The 17,536-nt window shown below is 40.0% G+C and overlaps 1 protein-coding gene across 2 annotated transcripts in view; it reads left to right on the top strand.

Moving 5' to 3' along the window:
- SNX25 (sorting nexin 25) overlaps nucleotides 1-17,536 on the top strand; it is a 163,800-nt gene that overhangs the window by 116,758 nt on the left and 29,506 nt on the right. For both annotated transcript variants that reach the window (XM_054030211.1, XM_054030210.1), the window contains 2 exons: nucleotides 6,277-6,408; nucleotides 15,933-16,073. In XM_054030211.1, the coding sequence (XP_053886186.1) occupies nucleotides 6,277-6,408; nucleotides 15,933-16,073 (273 nt within the window). The remainder of the gene's footprint in view (nucleotides 1-6,276; nucleotides 6,409-15,932; nucleotides 16,074-17,536) is intronic.

Below are 17,536 nucleotides of genomic sequence, written 5' to 3'. Positions count from 1 at the left end.
ACTTGTGAAGTAACTCCCTGCTCTCCATGTGTCAGTATATAATGCCTGCATCTGTAACTTTCACTCTATGCATCCGAAGAAGTGAGGTTTTTACTCACGAAAGCTTATGCTCTAATAAATCTGTTAGTCTTTAAGGTGCCACCAGACTCCTTGTTGTTTTTGTAGATACAGACTAACACGGCTACCCCCTGATACTTAAGTCCAGATAGAGTCTGTGAGAATCACTTTTGAACTGGAGGAAATGGCAACACCGAACAGGAGCAGAAGAAGCCATCCTTGGGTAGTGCCTCCTCCAGCAGACACCTCATGCTGGGATCCAGCAGTGAGAAAAATCCAAAAAGGTACAGAAGGCACTGGCACTGACAGTCCTGTTGCCAGCAGCCCTAGTATTGTCAGCCTTCATACCAGTAGCTCCAGCATCAACCCCAGCACCTACAGACTCAATGCCAAAGACCATCACCAAAAGGCAGGCCGACATGGAGTATAGGCAGAAGCATAGCTCTGAACATCATTCTGGATTGTCTTGAATGGAGGGACATAAACACCAGTCCCTCAGAGACAAATCCTGTAAGCCCCTCAGTGGTTCGAGGGCTGGAGAGTTGAATTTGACTGCAGTGTAGAGGAAGATCTGGAGAAGAGGAATAGTCCAATACTGACCTTGCCACCGGCATCGAGGCTGGCACTAAGGACTTATCCCATCATGGTGCTAAGATATGTTTTGGAGGCAGAATGCATATTTCCACTCAAGACATCCTTCACACCAAGACCACTGCTGGCACTGGATTGCCCTACCCAATGGTGCCACCATTCAATGAGATATACTACGTATCACCTTTGCCATCCCACTCGTTCTCACTGAAAAGAAGCTGGGATGTGTCTCCCCTGCATTCCGGAGGGGATCATGCAGGAGGCAGTGGAGGCTCCTTGTTTAGGGCACCAATACAGACAAAACGCAAGGGGTAGTGGGTGGGTCATCCTCAATTTCAGTGTCTGATGGCTTCATGGTTCTCCAGGATTTGCTGACCCAGATCACTGAGACCTGGGACACTGAAATTTTGGTAATCTAGGAAAAGTCCTGTAAACTCTGACCTCCTGAGCTCCTCATTCCCAGCCACGATTGCCCTCCCCACCAACAAGGGTATGTGCAAGCTGGTGAAGTGACTTTGGTAGACTCCAGCCACAGTTTGCTCTTCATCTAAGAGGATTTGAAAGAGGTACCAGGTCTCACAAAAGGATTTGAAGCATTTCTATATCCAGGTTGTGGCATTAGTGGTACAGACTTTGGTGTGTTTTTTTTTTTTTTTTTTCCCTCCATCTAACTACAGCTCTGCATTGTGAGCTATCGGGCCTTGTTCTTGAAATACAGTTTTCTCACCTGGGAGATTGTAGTCCCCTTCCTACCAAAAATCTCACAAGATAGTAGGGAGTAACTGAGAGATTGTGAAGGAGGGCCAAGTGGTCATAACGTCTGCCTTCCTAGCAGCTGTGGATGCATTGGACACAACTGCCACATTGATGGCCTTGGCGGTCACCATGAGATGGGCCTTTTGGTTTCAAGCATCCAACATTACTAAGGAGATGCAGTGCACCATAGAGGACCTGCCCTTCTAAGGGATGGACCTCTTCAGTAGCCAAACAGATGATGCACTCCACTCCCTTAATAATTCTAGGGCTATGCTGGGGATTTATACTCCAGCTCCCTACAATAAACCACACTAATAACCCCAAGAGCGTGAGAGAGCTCTCTCCTCTTCCCAGACTACTTAACCAGAGTACCCTTCACGAAACCAGGTACTTCAGGAGACAGCTGTTATCCTCCTCTTTTGTCACGTACCAGCATCATTCCAGAGGCAGCAGGTTTGGCAGGAATGTGGGATCCACATTGACACATGCTTGAAGAACAACGTATTGTTACCTACCCCATAGTAACTGGGTTTTTGAGATCTGACCCACCCTGCTTTTCAGAGTCCTCAGCTACCATGGGCTTTGAATTGTGAGGGAGCTGTGGGAAGGTCGTAGCCACTCTACTCTTCATACCCTTACATGAGAGTCCAGAGGGGCCCCGGGTGAATGTGATAAGGGTGTGGAAATAAAAGGATGATGTGACTAGTTGATGGGAGAGCGCAATTTGAGTGGCAGCGTGACTGGTGTATGCTTTTTGGGGGAGGAAATGTGATAAATGGGAATATGTCACTATTCTTTCCCTCAACCTTCCAGACTCTTCTTGCAGATTCCCACCTCCCCTGCTCTAGAGCAGTGGTTTTCAATTTGCAGGTCATGACCCAGTACTGGGTCGCAGAATGTAAGGCACTGGGTTGCAGTGGCTCTGGTCAGCACTGCCAACCGGGCCGTTAAAAGTCCCATCGGTGGCGCTGCCCAGCTAAGGCAGGCTAGTCCCTACCTATTCTAACAGTGCTGCGCCCTGGAAGTGGCTAGCAGCAGGTCCAGCTCCTAGGTGGGGGGACCACGGGGCTCCGTGCGCAGTTCCCGGCCAATGGGAGCTGGGGTGTGTCTGCGAGTGAGAGCTGCGCGGAGCCATTGAGTGCCTTCGCCTAGGAGCCAGACCTGCTGCTGGCCATTTCCAGGGTGCAGCATGGTCCATGGTGCCAGGATAGGCAGGAAGCCTGCCTTAGCACCCCTACTGTGCCACTGACCAGGAGCCACCTGAGGTAACCCTGTATCCCAATCCCTTTCCCCAGCCCTTAGCCCACCCCAAACCCAGAGCCCCTTCCTGCACCCCAAACTCCTCATCCCTAGCCCACCCCAGAGCCTGCACCCCCAGCCCAGAGCCCTGACCCCCTCCCGCACCCCAACCCCTGGCCCCAACCCAGAGCCTCCTCCCACACCCTGAACCCCTCATTCCCAGCCCACCCCACAGCTCTCACCCCTGCATCCCAACCCTCTGCCCCAGCCCTGAGCCCCTCCCACACCCCAAACCCCTCATCCTCCGCTCCTTTGGGTTGCAGGCATCAACAATTTTCTTCAACTGGGTCGCCAGAAAAATGTTTGAAAACCACTGTTCTAGAGTGCCCCCTAAGGATCCTCTCCTGCCTTCTATCTTATCTTTAAAGTCAAACCCCATAAATTATATCTGTGCAAGCTCAGACTCTAGTGTATCAGTAACTAGCTTGTCAAGCAGAGCAGCCAACTGCTCTTTGATGTTGCTGAGTTATAAGCAAGGGAATCTAGGACATTATCTGAGACCTAGTAACATGGCTGAATGAGAGGATCTGGCAGGTAAAGGCAACTGCTAGGGTTGACTTAAAAATTAAAGTGGTAGGGAGGTAGGAAACCAGATGAGGAGCAGAACCCAGAGATTACAGCAGAGGTGATGGGCAGAAGTGGCTGAATGTTGTTCTTGTTAGGTTTGTCCTGGTTTTGAAAAAACTACTGGCGTATGAAACAGCGTCTGATTTTTGAAACCAGGACTATATATTTAGCAACATAAAGGGAATTATGTGAGCACAAATGTATCAGGATTGATAAATAGTATCAAATAATGTCATGACACGAATACTATTTAAGTCAATGGGAATTATGCCATTGATTTCAGTGAGCTTTATGCCCTGCCCACATGATCAGGGTTTAGCTGATCGCCATATTTGGGATCAGGAAGGAATTTTCCTCCACGGCAGATTGGCAGAGGCCCTGAGGGTTTTTTGCTTTCCTCTGCAGCGTGGGGCACGGGTCACTTGCTGGAGGATTCTCTGCACCTTGAAGTCTTTAAATCATGATTTGAGGACTTCAGTAGCTCAGACATAGGTTACGGCTTTGATACAGAAGTGGGTGGGTGAGATTCTGTGGCCTGCATTGTGCAGGAAGTCAGACTAGACGATCATAATGGTCCCTTCTGACCTTAAAGTCCGTGATTCTATGATTCTGTGAAAAGTGTTACTATCTCTTTGGATTAATATGAAGTTTTAGTTACCACGCAACAGAGCCCTCCAGCCCACTCAATCAAGAGTCTGGTGTTTGTTTTGTTCCCTTTGTAAATGGCTTTTTCCACACAGTGAAAAGATGAAAGTTTAAAGGTGAACTGCAAACTTTAAAATGAAAGTGAAGTTTGTTTGCTGAATAACCTGATCACCAGGATGTAGCAAGGCATTCAGCCAAAATTTAAACTAAACATAAAATAGTCCTTCAAATCCTCCATGATCTCTTCAGTGAGCAAGGAGAATTTCAGAGAGAAGAAAAAAGTACTTCTAGTTAAAGATGCTCTCAACATGAATTAGGCTTCATATTTATACAAACATAGTTTTACAGAACAAAATATCACAAAAATGTTTCTGTTGAGTTAAATACCCACTCAAAAATTCCACTTGATACTCTCGTTTGTGTTTGGAATTATTCTTCCAGGTTGTTTGCCTCCCAAACATTGCAGTTTAGGGCTAGCTTGAGAATCAGAAAGTAAATCTCACCCGTCCTATTTTCGTTCACTAGACTTTGAGGAATGCAAAATGTGGACAAACAATATAAGTGATTTAAAGGTAAATTTGCTTTTAACAATTCTTTCCATTTTAATAATATGAGAAGATATTAGTGATGCAGGTAAGGAAATCTAGTTACTTTAGAAATACAGAAACATTTTCTTTTTATTTAATAAGTGTCATCAAGGATATAGAATGATCAATTTTCATGCAAAATATTACACACTTTACAGTGGTATAGCATTTGAGTGCAACAACAGATTTGTTTCTGTAACACTCTTTACTATATAACTCTAAGTATAAGAAAAACACAATTGTAAATCATAATAAAATTGAGTGTATATAAACATAGGAACACATGCACTCACATGGTTAGCTACAAAATACTCAAAATTGTAATGCTATTTGAGAGAATGGTTACATACAATTTTATTCCTATTTTAACTTGTTGATTTAAGTAGCATTACAGTTTTTAAGGTTTTGCTTCTGATATCAGTGCTATCTGTATAACCAAACCATTATGACATATTATATTTATATATGAATCATTACTTGTTATCTCAGCTTTAACTGGAGACTGATTTATTTACACATGCATGCATGCACACACTTTTTTCCCCCTAATGACAATGAAAAATATGGAGAGAGATTCATTATGCCTTTCTGCATTGTTACACATTTTGAAATGTGTTTAATAAAATTGAATCAGTAGTGGTATAGAGTCTTGGTATTTTGTTATGTAAGGTCAACAACTGTTCACCCGTAGTCGCACCATACCAATTTCTGTGGATCTATTCATCCTTTGTTGTTGTCTGAGTTTTTCCATGATTTCACTGTTACATTCTTAGTTGCCAGAATAAAGTCAGTGCAAAGAGATCTGTATGCAGGTAGTCCTGGAAAATCTAGATGCTGCCCCAAGAAGGATGATAGCTGTTTGAAGAGGGAGTTGTATACCTGTAATTTTAAATGATCCTTCACCTTACAAGAGACCAAGTATTTAATATATAGAGGCAGAATTGTTGTAGATGTATAAATGTGACCACCAAGTTACTTCTTCCCTGGTACAAGTTGGTCAAGGAGGACTTTAAATGAAGCTGAGTTTGTGTGCTATTTCATAGAAGTGAAAATATCAACTTGTTTTCTTAACTGTTTTTAATCACACATTTTTACATATATTCGCAAATTTTCTTACAATCATCTTCTGTAACAGTAATTTGCAAATCATTTTGCCATTTGTAAGATACAGATTTCTTTCTTTTAGAAGATGGTCCCTTTGAGAGTTATGTCCAAGCAAGAAAGTCTTTTAAATGTATATTTTCCAATATAATTAATGTTATTTGGATTTTTTGGGGGCCTATTAAATTGTAACTCCTTGGAATGCTTAGTTACATAATTAAGACACAAGGAATAAAAACTATTCACTGGTTGTTCAGTCATGTTAAGTATTTCCTAAAGAGGGAAACTCATCAACAGAGAGTACCAACAATGTATATATAATCTTTAACTTGAAAATGTTCCTTTAAAAATATTTCTGTACTGATTGCCCCCTCTAGCCTGGTGAATGGTGATATTTGGCATGTTTTTCTGTTCCTATTTCAGGTTTTTCTTTTAGCACTGCAAGTCGACTTTTAATTGATACAGTGTATTCTACCAATCTAGATTAGACTGCTTAGATTGTACAGATTTGGGATTTTTTGTAATGAGTTGTCCCATGGGATTATTCCTTTTTCTCTCCTCTCCTCTCCCCTGCGCCCTTTCCATCTCTTGAATATTATAACCAAAGAAACCAGTGGCTATGTTATCGTAGGCAGTTTCCTACCAGTTGTAATTCCTATATTTTCCTTGCCAGATTGTTTCCAAACTGAAGGATGAAATTACTCTAATAGAGAGAGAACACAGTGACCTTCGGTTGCACATTGCAAGAACAGATTGGTGGTGTGAAAATCTTGGCATGTGGAAAGCCTTCATAAATACAGGCGAGGTATGTTTTTGCTGTGTTTTTATCCTCTGGTTCAGTTCAAATTCTCAGTGTATAAAGAAAAATAAATGCTGACATTCATTTTGTTAGTTTATTTAAAACAACCTCATCAACCCCCTCCCCTCCATTCACAAACACGTCTCATCCTTCAGCTCTGTTATTCAGGAGCTATAGGAACATCTGTAAATATATCAGTGGGTTCAGGCATAGGATAAAGTGGTATGGTGTCTAAGGAACACCGTTGTGCATCAACAATGAGCACATTAAGATCTGTGCCTTGTAATCTTATGATGCTAATTGACTGAGATACAGTGCTGTTATTGGCATGCATGGTGTTGGGGTTCCCCTGAGACCTCTTCCCCTCAGTTCCTCCAAGAACTCACTTGAAATCCAGTCTCGTCACTCAGTTTCCTTTATTTGGCATACAGCAAAGCTACGTTGAGTTGATCAGACTCAACAGTAGGGCGTGGGTATAGGGGGTGTACCACACTTCCAAAGTTACACAGCAAACCTCTTCCTTCATACATATTTTCACATTACATTGCATTTACTATACATTGCATCACATGTTTTGGGATTGACTTGGTCACTTTGTAGGAACCAATCCCTGTACAGGAGTACTTGTGGCACCTTAGAGACTAACAAATTTATTAGAGCATAAGCTTTCGTGGACTACAGCCCACTTCTTCTTATGCATCCGAAGAAGTGGGCTGTAGTCCACGAAAGCTTATGCTCTAATAAATTTGTTAGTCTCTAAGGTGCCACAAGTACTCCTGTTCTTCTTTTTGCGGATACAGACTAACACGGCTGTTACTCTGAATCCCTGTACAGTATGCTCTGTCCATTCACCATCCATGTACAACTTACTCTTTACCTCATCTTACTTTCCAGGATTATCTTGTCCATTGTAAATGGCTCCTTGGGTGTTTCCCCCTTATCTTGGCTAGTACAGACGTTCTTTTTCCAGTCTACTGATCCATTTACTTATCCTAGTTAGCACAAATACTCTGTTTTCAGCATGCTAATCAGTGTACCTCCCTACTCCTATCTTCCAAGAAATGAGGCCTTTCCCATGTTTAATTACTTATGTCACGCCAGGCCTACATTCCTACACATAGAAGACCCAATATTTGCACTTGCTATATTTCATATTATGATCTTCTATACCAATTAAGTTTTAAGGGACTATTAGAGATACTGGATGAGGAGTAGGAAAGCCAGCTTACAAGGTGAAACACTCAACAGGAATTTCTGAAGTACTTTATGTCACTGGGTGAACCTTAGAGGAAAGTGCGATTCTTTGAGTAGTTTAGTGTCCCTATGGGTGCTCCACTGTAGGCATTTGTGACTCCATGTGTCCGGTTGTTCATGAGATGTTTGCAGATGTGGCTTATGTCCTGGTGCAGATTTGAGTGTTCCTTGCTTTGAAGAAGATGACTCAAGCTACCCAACTTTTGCTTGAGAACTACAGATGCGCAAAGTTATGGCATGAATTCTTGCAACTTGTACAATTCAACCCATCAACTTATTGATTGGACAATGAAAGATAAGAAGTGTGGAATCTCTCTTATTCCATTACATGTATTAGGTAGTAGACAAGAAATATTTGTTACAAAGGGGGTGTTGTCCAATTATTAGTCATACTTACCTCATCAGACCAGTACATAGATCCTCTTGAGCGTTTCTTCTGTAACAAAACTTAATGTCTGAACTTTAAAAGTGTTTGTAAACCCTACAATTTTTCTTTACGGTTTTAAAAATCTGTTTCTCATTAAATAAAGAAGATTGTTTTCTGAACCTCAGGGATGCCTACATGCACACTAAGAATATATCTTAGTCACAGCATACATCTTGTGTAGTAGAGATGCAGCAATTCTAGTTGCTTTTAAAGCTAAGTCAGCTCTGTGTGCATTGATGCCCTGAAAGTAAGTAGGTAAGTGTGTTTGCATGTGTGTGTGTCTACATAGATTCTAAGCCAAAAGGGACCATTGTGATCATCTAGTCTCACCTTCTGTATTACACAGACCATAGAACTTCCTCAAAATAATTCCTAGAAGAGATCTTTTAGAAAAAAACATCAATTTTTAATTTTAAGTGATGGAGAATCCATTATGACCCTTGATAAATTGTTCTAGTGGTTTATTACTCTCACTGTTAAAAATATACACCTTATTTCCAGTCTGAATTTTCTAGCTTTATCTTCCAGCCATTGAATTATGTTATACCTTCCTCTGCTAGACTCGAGCCAGTTATTAAATATTTGTTCCCCCTGTAAACATTTATAAGCTGTAATCAAGTCACCCCTTAACATCCCTTTGTTTAGCTAAACAGATTGAGCTGTTTGACTCAATCATTAAAAGGCATGTTTTCTAATAATTTTAGTCTTATGGCTCTCTCCAATTTGTCAACATTGTTCTTGAATTGTGAGCACCAGAACTTGACACAGTATTCCAGCCGTGGTCACACCAGTGTCAAATACAGAGATAAAATAACCTCCCTACTCCTACTTGAGATTCCCCTATTTATGCATGCAAGGTTTGCATTAGCTCTTTTGGCCACAGCACCACACTGGGAGCTTATGTTCAGCTGATTTTTCCACCATGATCCCCAAATCTGGGCATTGTGCCTATGTATGTACTTACCTACCTGAAATATTGCCTTATTGAAAATACTACTTTAGAGGAGGACAAAGGGCTAATGGGTATGACCATCAAAGTGTTGTTAGGGTCTCCTTAGCTCTCACAGTTCACGCCTAACAATTGCCAGATAGTTCCCCAGAAAGGGTCCTTAGAATCATAGAACTGGAAAGGACCTCGAGAGGTCATCTAGTCCAGTCCCCTATACTCATGGCAGGACTGGACTAGATGACCTCTCGAGGTCCCTTCCAGTTCTATGATTCTAAGGATCCTTTCTGGGGAACTAAGTATTATCTAGATCATTCCTGACAGGTGTTTGTCTAATCTGCTCTTAAAAATCTCCAATGATGGAGAGCCTAGGCGATTTATTCCAGTGCTTAACCACCCTGACAGTTAGGAAGCTTTTCCTAATATCCAACCTAAACCTCCCTTGCTGCAATTTAAGCCCATTGCTTCTTGTCCTATCCGCAGAGGTTAAGAAAAACAATTTTTCTTCCTCCTCCTTATAACAACCTTTTACATACTTGAAAACTGTTGTCATGTCTCTCAGTCTTCTCTTTTCCAGACTAAACAAACCCAATTTTTTCAGTCTTCCCTCATAGGTCATGTTTTTTAGACCTTTAATCGTTTTTGTCACTCGTCTCTGGACTCTCTCCAATTTGTCCATATCCTTCCTGAATGTGGTGGCCAGAACTGGACACAATACTCCAGTTGAGGCCTAATCAGCGTGGAGTAGAGCGGAAAAATTACTTCTCATATCTTGCTTACAAAAAAGTGTTCACATTTATACAGTGACTCAGTAGCACAACTTACAGGACCAATTCTATGTTGACTTAAGGGAAGTAAAGGCTAATTGGATCTCTATAGAATTCTCTTCCCATGCTAGTAATAAAATGTGTTCCTTAAAATATATTTCTAAATAAGTGCAAATAATTGTCATGGTGTGAAAACACAATAGACTTGGGAACAAATTGCTATTGTGTTTACCTGGTTATGTCTTAAGTTCCTGTAAATTAATGATAGCTCTCTCTGAAACAAAACCACAGGCTGCTGTTCAAGTGGACTATTAGATCTAACGTGTCAAACATGATGTACCATTTTGTTAAACTGAACAGTTAGTGTACTGCTTTCTGTTTTCTTTTGTTTTGTGTTGCTGTAGGTGAGATGACCTAGCTCATTCATACTAATGAATATTGTACTAGAGTAATTAATGTCTTCTTGCCAGCTTCGCCAGATCTCTTAAATTCTTGTTTAACTTAGAAATCCTGAATAAAATGATAGCATTAACATATACAACTAAAATTCTGACCTGGCAAGTCAGTAATGCCTAGCACCCAAAGAGAGAGTTGTCTACGGTGGGGTTGCAAACAGGTGTCAGGGGTCACAACTACCCTTCTCTTCCCTTACCTTTTTACTAAATGGGTGGGGTGTTCTGGCCTGATCCAAGTTAAATAAGAGGAGGGGGTTCTGGGTGTGGTCCCAGTATGATAAAGGGAGTCCCAGTATAGAACTGGTTGAGACCTAATGAATAACTTGTAAGGACCAGTAGACTAGGCAATTAGGTGCACGTTGAAACCTGAATTGTATTTTATTTATACAGCACTGTGATTGAATGGAAAGGCTGAGGAAAGTCTTGAAATTGCAGTTCTTTCAAGCAAAGATTTAATGCATAATTCTAAAGTTTTCTAGCTGTAGAGAATAGATTAGTTCAGAGGACCTAAATAGTCAGCACCGTTTCCTTCTCTGTAACACTGATTGTTGCTTTTCTCAGTTTTTGGTGTGATGGCAAGATATGTTTTAGAAAGAGAATTAGTTTATAACTCATTCTAATGTAGCCTGAAGTCGAAGTGTACAATCCTTATTGCAGAGAGTCTTAGTGAAGGCAGATGTTACTGCATTACTGTATAGAGTGACTCACTGGGAAAGGAAAAAGTCTGTGACTGTACAATTTTTAAACTGAAACCTAAATAAGTAATATATAAAATTCTAAATGGATTTATGTGATAAAAAAAAAAAAAAAAGCAAAATCTAACCCCTATTTATAGTAGATCTTGACTTGCATATGTCAATTTTTAAGGTTTCTATTTATCAGAAAAGTATGTAACTGTATGAAATAAAAATATAATCATTGCAAATGTTGCAGTCTGCAGATGTTGTTTTAAAACAAGCTGTCCTGATAAACTGGCCTTGGAGCCCAAATATTTTGGGTGTTTTGTAGAAACCGAGAGGAGGATTTAATATAATTGGTGGTAGAAAAACAGTAACCTTACATGAATGAGACTTGCAATTACACTTCATATAACACTCTTAAGACACATCCTCAGCTGTTGTTAATTTGCATAGCTCCACAGTGGAGTGGAGCTGCACTGATTTACACCAGCTAAGGATCTGGCCTTCCCACTGTAAAACCTCTTTTGATCTGTTAGTGTTTCATGTTTTGGGTGAAAACTCTTTCTCCCCCATCAATAATCCAGTTCTAGAACATAATTTTTAAAAATTGATTTTTGACAAGGAATGGTATTTATAGATCTAGGATATTGGGCAAATCCTGCTCATGTCAGTCATTCAAATAATTCCATTATAGTCAGTGAGACTCCTAGGGTGAGCATGGTGAGCACAGTTTACTTTCCATCAGGTTATGAAAAATAAATACTATTTGCCAGACACACATTTAATGCATTCTTTATATGTTCCCGGGGAATGCTAAAAGTCTTCCCCTTAGTCATGTCATCATTAGGGTTGAGGGGAGGGGTTTTGGTGAATAGATTCTTCCGAAAACGTATTTTTCAGGGCACTGAAACTGTTCGCCACTTTGGGTTGAATTCAGTGAATAGTTTCATTCCCTCTTCTCCCCCCCACCCACCAAAAAGAAAGAAAGAAAGAAAAAGGTGAATAAAAAACATTTAAAAAGTCAAAATAGTTACATTTTGACTATTTTGAAATGAAGTGTTTAAACTTTCCGTTTCGGAATGTTTCGACTAGAAATTTAGCTAATTTTTAAAAAGTGAAAAATATCACAAAATGACTTAACGAAATAAAAAACCAAAATTAATTTCAAGTGAAACAAAATGTCTCGTATCCATAACCCTTCTTTTTTTGGCGAGACCAACAGAAATAATTCAGTTTTAGTTTAAACTAGATTTTCTTTTGAATTTTTATCAAACTTTTGCTCAGCTCTAGTCATTATCTCACTGTTCAGTATCCTGCTGCTCAGATGGGTTTTTATAGAGAATTGCTTGGGTTGGAAGGAACTTCTAATGAGTCATGCAAGTTCATCCTTCAGCATAGTGGCAAAGCTAATTGTATTATTCCTAAATCATCCCTGATGGATGTCTAGACTGGCTCTTAATATCTCTAATTATGGGGATTCAACATGGGGATTGTCTGCTTATTCCATTATGTAACTCTTATTAGTTCTAAAGTTTTCCCTGATATTTAATTTAAATTTTCCTTACTGCAGCTTACAGCCATAACTTGCTTTGTGCAGTAATTGGTTCCTGTTGACTTTATAACACCTCTTTATATGTTTGTAGATATTATGCCTCTTTTAGGTCCTCTCTTCAATAGTTTTGAACATACCAGTTTTCTAAACTATTTCCTCATTTTCATTACTCTCCTCTGAACCCTTTGTAATGTTTACTAATGTGGTGCTTGAAATTGAAGCCCACACTGCAGCTGAAAAAGAGGCTGGGAGCACTCCTACCCAGAGGCATGTGTAGAAGAGAGAAATTCTTGCCCTTTCTGGATTAGGTGCTCAATGATAGACTATACACTCTGAAATAATGATTTTTGCATTGTCCTGAGGTTGCCATATAACTGTTGTAGGAGAAGAATTAAGAGTCTGAAACCATCTAAATCTCTTAGGTACAGAGTGCTGAGTCAGTCCTCTTCTCCATAACTAACCATGTGTAACGTGAAAAACTCTTATTTAAGCCAATGACTCTGGGTCGATGAAGGTATGAGTAGGGTATGTCATGAAAGGAGCTGTGGAGTTCAGCCTTAGACCTAATTCTGAGAGTACCCTGCCATCCTCAATGAATTCTCAATACTATGCCCATCACTGTGGTATCTGAACACAGCCTTCAAGCTTCCAGGTCCCAATTTTAGGACAAAGATTTAAAATAATATTAATATTATAGCAAAAACCATGAAAGGGTGGGGAATTTCATTTCCTTATGTTTTTCTAGCTTGTTTTAGGATTAATTATTTCTGATGGGTTTTTTAAATATAAAAAACAAATTAACAAAGGAAACCATAAAAGTGAGAACACTTTTGATGAAGTGAGGTGAAGGTAAATTTGGATTTGAAATGAGAAGTCCGGTATTCTAATCATAGCTCACCTCTATCCATTTGTGGTTCCGTTTCAATGAGGGGTTGATGTAAACTCTTACATATAGAGAGAGTCCAGTGAAATATTGTGCTGCCTATTTGCTAGGTAACATACTAGTCCAAAATAGCAAATGTACAAGTATTTCAAATGATCATAACTTCCCTTTGTTCAAAAAGGGATTATGAAAGCTATCAAATATTTCATATGGGTGACTGGAATGAACTTTAAACTTAGTTCTCCATTTAATAATTATTCTCCCTATGCAGAACCATGTGAATAATAACTTGAAAATAGAATGAAGGCCAATTTTAGAAGACCTAGCTTTAAAAATTTTCCCCTGCTTTAAGTATATTCTAAAAGGTCACCAAAAAGGAATAATTAAAGTAACAGGTAGAGATAATTTCCCCATGGATCACCACCTGCTGGTAATTTTATTCAGATGTGCCTGCATTTCTGCAAGTGATTAGTCTTTTGAAAAATGTGTAATACAGGAAAGTCACTAATAATGATCACTTACCGTGAGCCCTTCCATCTCTGATCTCCCAACCCTCATAAATCCATGTGAGAGAGAGGCTTTGCAATGTGTCTGAAGGCCCAAATCCTGGCTCTGCCAGACCAAGGAAGGAAAAGACTGCGTAGTTACACTCTCACAGAAAACACCCTGCCACCAGTTCCTTCTTCTTTGCGTCACGGGAGTTTCAGATCAAACACCTCTGCTGATCTCAAACGTGGAAGCCTGGCATGGAAAAGAAAGGTAGTCCCTTGGGTAGCTATGTTTAAACCATGTAGGGTTTTATAAATTAAAACTAGCACCTTGAATTTTATCTGGAAATTTATTGGGAGCCACTGAAATGGTCAGTTATTGGGGTTGTACACATTCAGCACTAGGCTGCATTTCTTGATGGTCCTGTGTGCAGCCCAGGAATGCCATATTACAACAAGAAGTAAGTTTATAAGGAGACATATTTTAATGAAATGTCACTTACGGTGATGGTATATTGACTGTTAGAATTGCCTGCCACTAGCATAAATAGACATGACCAGACTTTTACAACCCTCCCTGTGGATGTTGTCATCATTTGAATTTTATGGTTTATCCTGACTGTAATTGAATTAATTAGAAAGTACCTCCTTAGCGAGCAAAATTGCCTAAAAAGTCAAAACAAACCCATGCCAACAAAATATATGAAGACTGCTTCCCTCAGAAAGATGGTTTCAGAGTGGTGTGCTACAATTCCTTTTCAGCCTGTTATCCATAGATAATCTAGCTAAGACAAACATTTTATATTACTGATTTTTCTTTACAGACATAAAAGGCATAAAAAAGGCAAAATATGTGCCTTGTATGTTGCCATCCAGATCTTTAAACACAGGTGGTAATCTGTGTTAATCTGGTATTTCATCATATCTTCAGTACTGTACGTTGGAAATATTGATTTCATTAGGGGCTTATTTAGTAAGGAAAGGGCCTCATACTTTAGCTGTTTGTCTTGCTTGGCAAATGGATTAACAGAGCAAATCTTCTGAAGAAAACTGTATTGCACTGGGGAGAAAGGGTGACATTTTGGTTGAGACATGAGATCTTAAAGATCTGAGTTTGATCCTTGGCATTGCCACAGACCACGTCTGTATTCTTGAGAGAAGCTTTTAACCTCACTTTGCCTCAGTTTCCCCCATCTAATAACACATACTTTACATAGCTATTGTAAGTTTTCATTCGTTGATAGTTGTAAAGAATGTGAGAGCCTCCAATGGGAGGCAGCTATACGTGTGTGAAAAGTACTCTTAAATGCAAGTAATGAATGGAGAACTGAAATGGCAATCCGATAACCCCAGCTAGCACAGTCCTCACCTTAAGGATTGCTATGGCTTATGTATATGGATATCTATATCTTGAGAGAAGACAAGGTTGAAAAGAGAGACCATGAAGAATATGAAACTAATCAAGAAAATTCTAAGAAAATGAAGTACTGGTAAGCAATAGGAGAAGTCACTGTTTTTTAAAATGGAATTGAGCCTGAATGCAGAGACTCTGGTTATTGAAACAATGTGAGAGCAAGTCCCCCAGTTCCTCCCTTCCCTCTCTGCACAGAAAGGTTTTTTTTAACGTTAGAGTGACAGGAGTGACCCATGGAGCAGCAATAAGGTGCTTAGGAAAGAAGGTAGAGCAGAAGTTAAAACCCGTACAGTAAAATATGGGAGGACGCATGCCTGTCACCACAGAAAAAGAGAGAGAAAGGAGACCAATCTAACATGAAAAAAACTCGTAAAAGCCGAATGACCATGTCCCAAGAAGAGATTTAAAATGGATTCTAATGATGTAGGAGGTGTTGTAAGGCAATCAGTGAAGATGAATGTATTAACTGGGGGGAAATTGCAGGACCCACAATGTCCTGGTCAGATTTACTCCAATAAGCCAAAGCTTGGTATGATGCCTTTATGCTACAGCAGAGAGAATGAAACTGTGGTGAGGATCATGAATCTGTATGCAAGTTAATTTTTATAACGTTTTGCTATCTATTTACTATCTCAGTAATATACATTCCCTCACCATCCCCAAGGTTGTAGAAGAGAATGGGGAACAAGTGCCCTGCTACTTTGTCATGGTGAGTTTACAAGAAGTTGGTGGAGCTAAAGCTAAGAACTGGAGAGTTCCCAGAAAGCTCAGTGAGTTTCAGAATCTACACCGAAAACTCAGTGAGGTAGGAATACTTTTTTGTGTGAGTGGGGTTTTTCATCTTTTAAAATACTAGACCAGGGTCGGCAACCTTTCAGAAGTGGTGTGCCGAGTCTTCATTTATTCACTCTAATTTAAGGTTTCGTGTGCCAGTAATACATTTTAACATTTTTAAAAGGTCTCTTTCTGTAAGTCTGTAATTAGATAACTAAACTATTGTTGTATGTAAAGTAAATAAGGTTTTTAAAATGTTTAAGAAGCTTCATTTAAAATTAAATTAAAATGCAGAGCCCCCCGGACCGGTGGCCAGGGCCCGGGCAGTGTGAGTGCCACTGAAAATCAGCTCACGTGCCGCCTTCGGCACACGTGCCATAGGTTACCTACCCCTGTACTAGACACACATTCAGAAAAAAAAAGTACATAAAAGAAAGTTACCATTGCTACCTCTAATCTATGTGAAAAATATAGAAAATAGCTTAAATATGAAACCTTTATTTAGAAAGTAAAACAAACAGATTCTGTTGTAAGCAAAAACTGTATCAAAGTTTGATGGAAATGGGTTTATAAACCTCTGGTGGTGGGCTCCAAAGTTGAGGTTATTAGCTTCTTGATTCACAAGTACCTCTTGATGGCTAATTTACTGAAGCAACAGGACAAAGACTTGGTGGAGATAGCTGCTTAAAAGGGACAATAGGAAACTGATCATTTTCAGAAATGAAGGGGGTAGGCAAGAGTGCATACAGGCTGCCAGTTTGGCAGGGGGGATTTGAGGGGGTGGGGGAAGAAATCTTAGTGGAAGGGGCCGGGAGTCTTTTTAGGGTTCTCTCCGTGTGCTCCAGTAGTAAACTTGTGGAGGGAATCACTCTGCTGCAGTTTATTTAATCTGAAATGAAAGGTGGAAAGAAAACCGGAAGAGGCTTAATTTGATGGAAAATTTGAATCCCATCACTTTCACCTTTGTCACCCTTTTTTGCTTTAATTACAGTCTTCCTTTCAACCTTTTATCTCCTTGTCAATTTAATTGGACTTCCATGACACACCTGCTGCTTCCAATGTCTCAGCTGGCCTTTGTGACTTATGCTTTATGACTAATGGACACTGTTTATGCCAAGATGGGTTTTCTGTCTCCGCCTCTTCTCCTTTTCATCCTCTCTCTTTTTTATCTATTGTCCTGCTTCTTCTAACTCATTGTCTGCTACTCCTTCTCTATAACAGTCCATCCGTATCACATATTGTTTCCTGGTCAAGAATATAGCATGCCCTTTCTCTGTATTGTACACTGTCTGTCCAGCCCTCCTTTATATGTCTAGTTACATTAAATTGCATTTTCCATTTGCTTAAAACACTGGTTTTCAACCTGTGGTCTACGGACCCTTTTGGGGGTCTGCAGACTATGTCTAAGGGGTCAACAAAAGCTGACTATGAAAATAAAGTTTCAGATCCCAGAAAAACCATTCTGTTTTTCTGATCAATACGAAGTATGTGAAT

This window comes from Malaclemys terrapin, chromosome 5 (genome assembly GCF_027887155.1).
Source record: "Malaclemys terrapin pileata isolate rMalTer1 chromosome 5, rMalTer1.hap1, whole genome shotgun sequence".
Lineage (NCBI taxonomy): Eukaryota > Metazoa > Chordata > Testudines > Emydidae > Malaclemys > Malaclemys terrapin.
The sequence above is the reverse complement of the archived record's forward strand: the minus strand, read 5'-3'. Positions and strand labels throughout refer to the sequence as shown.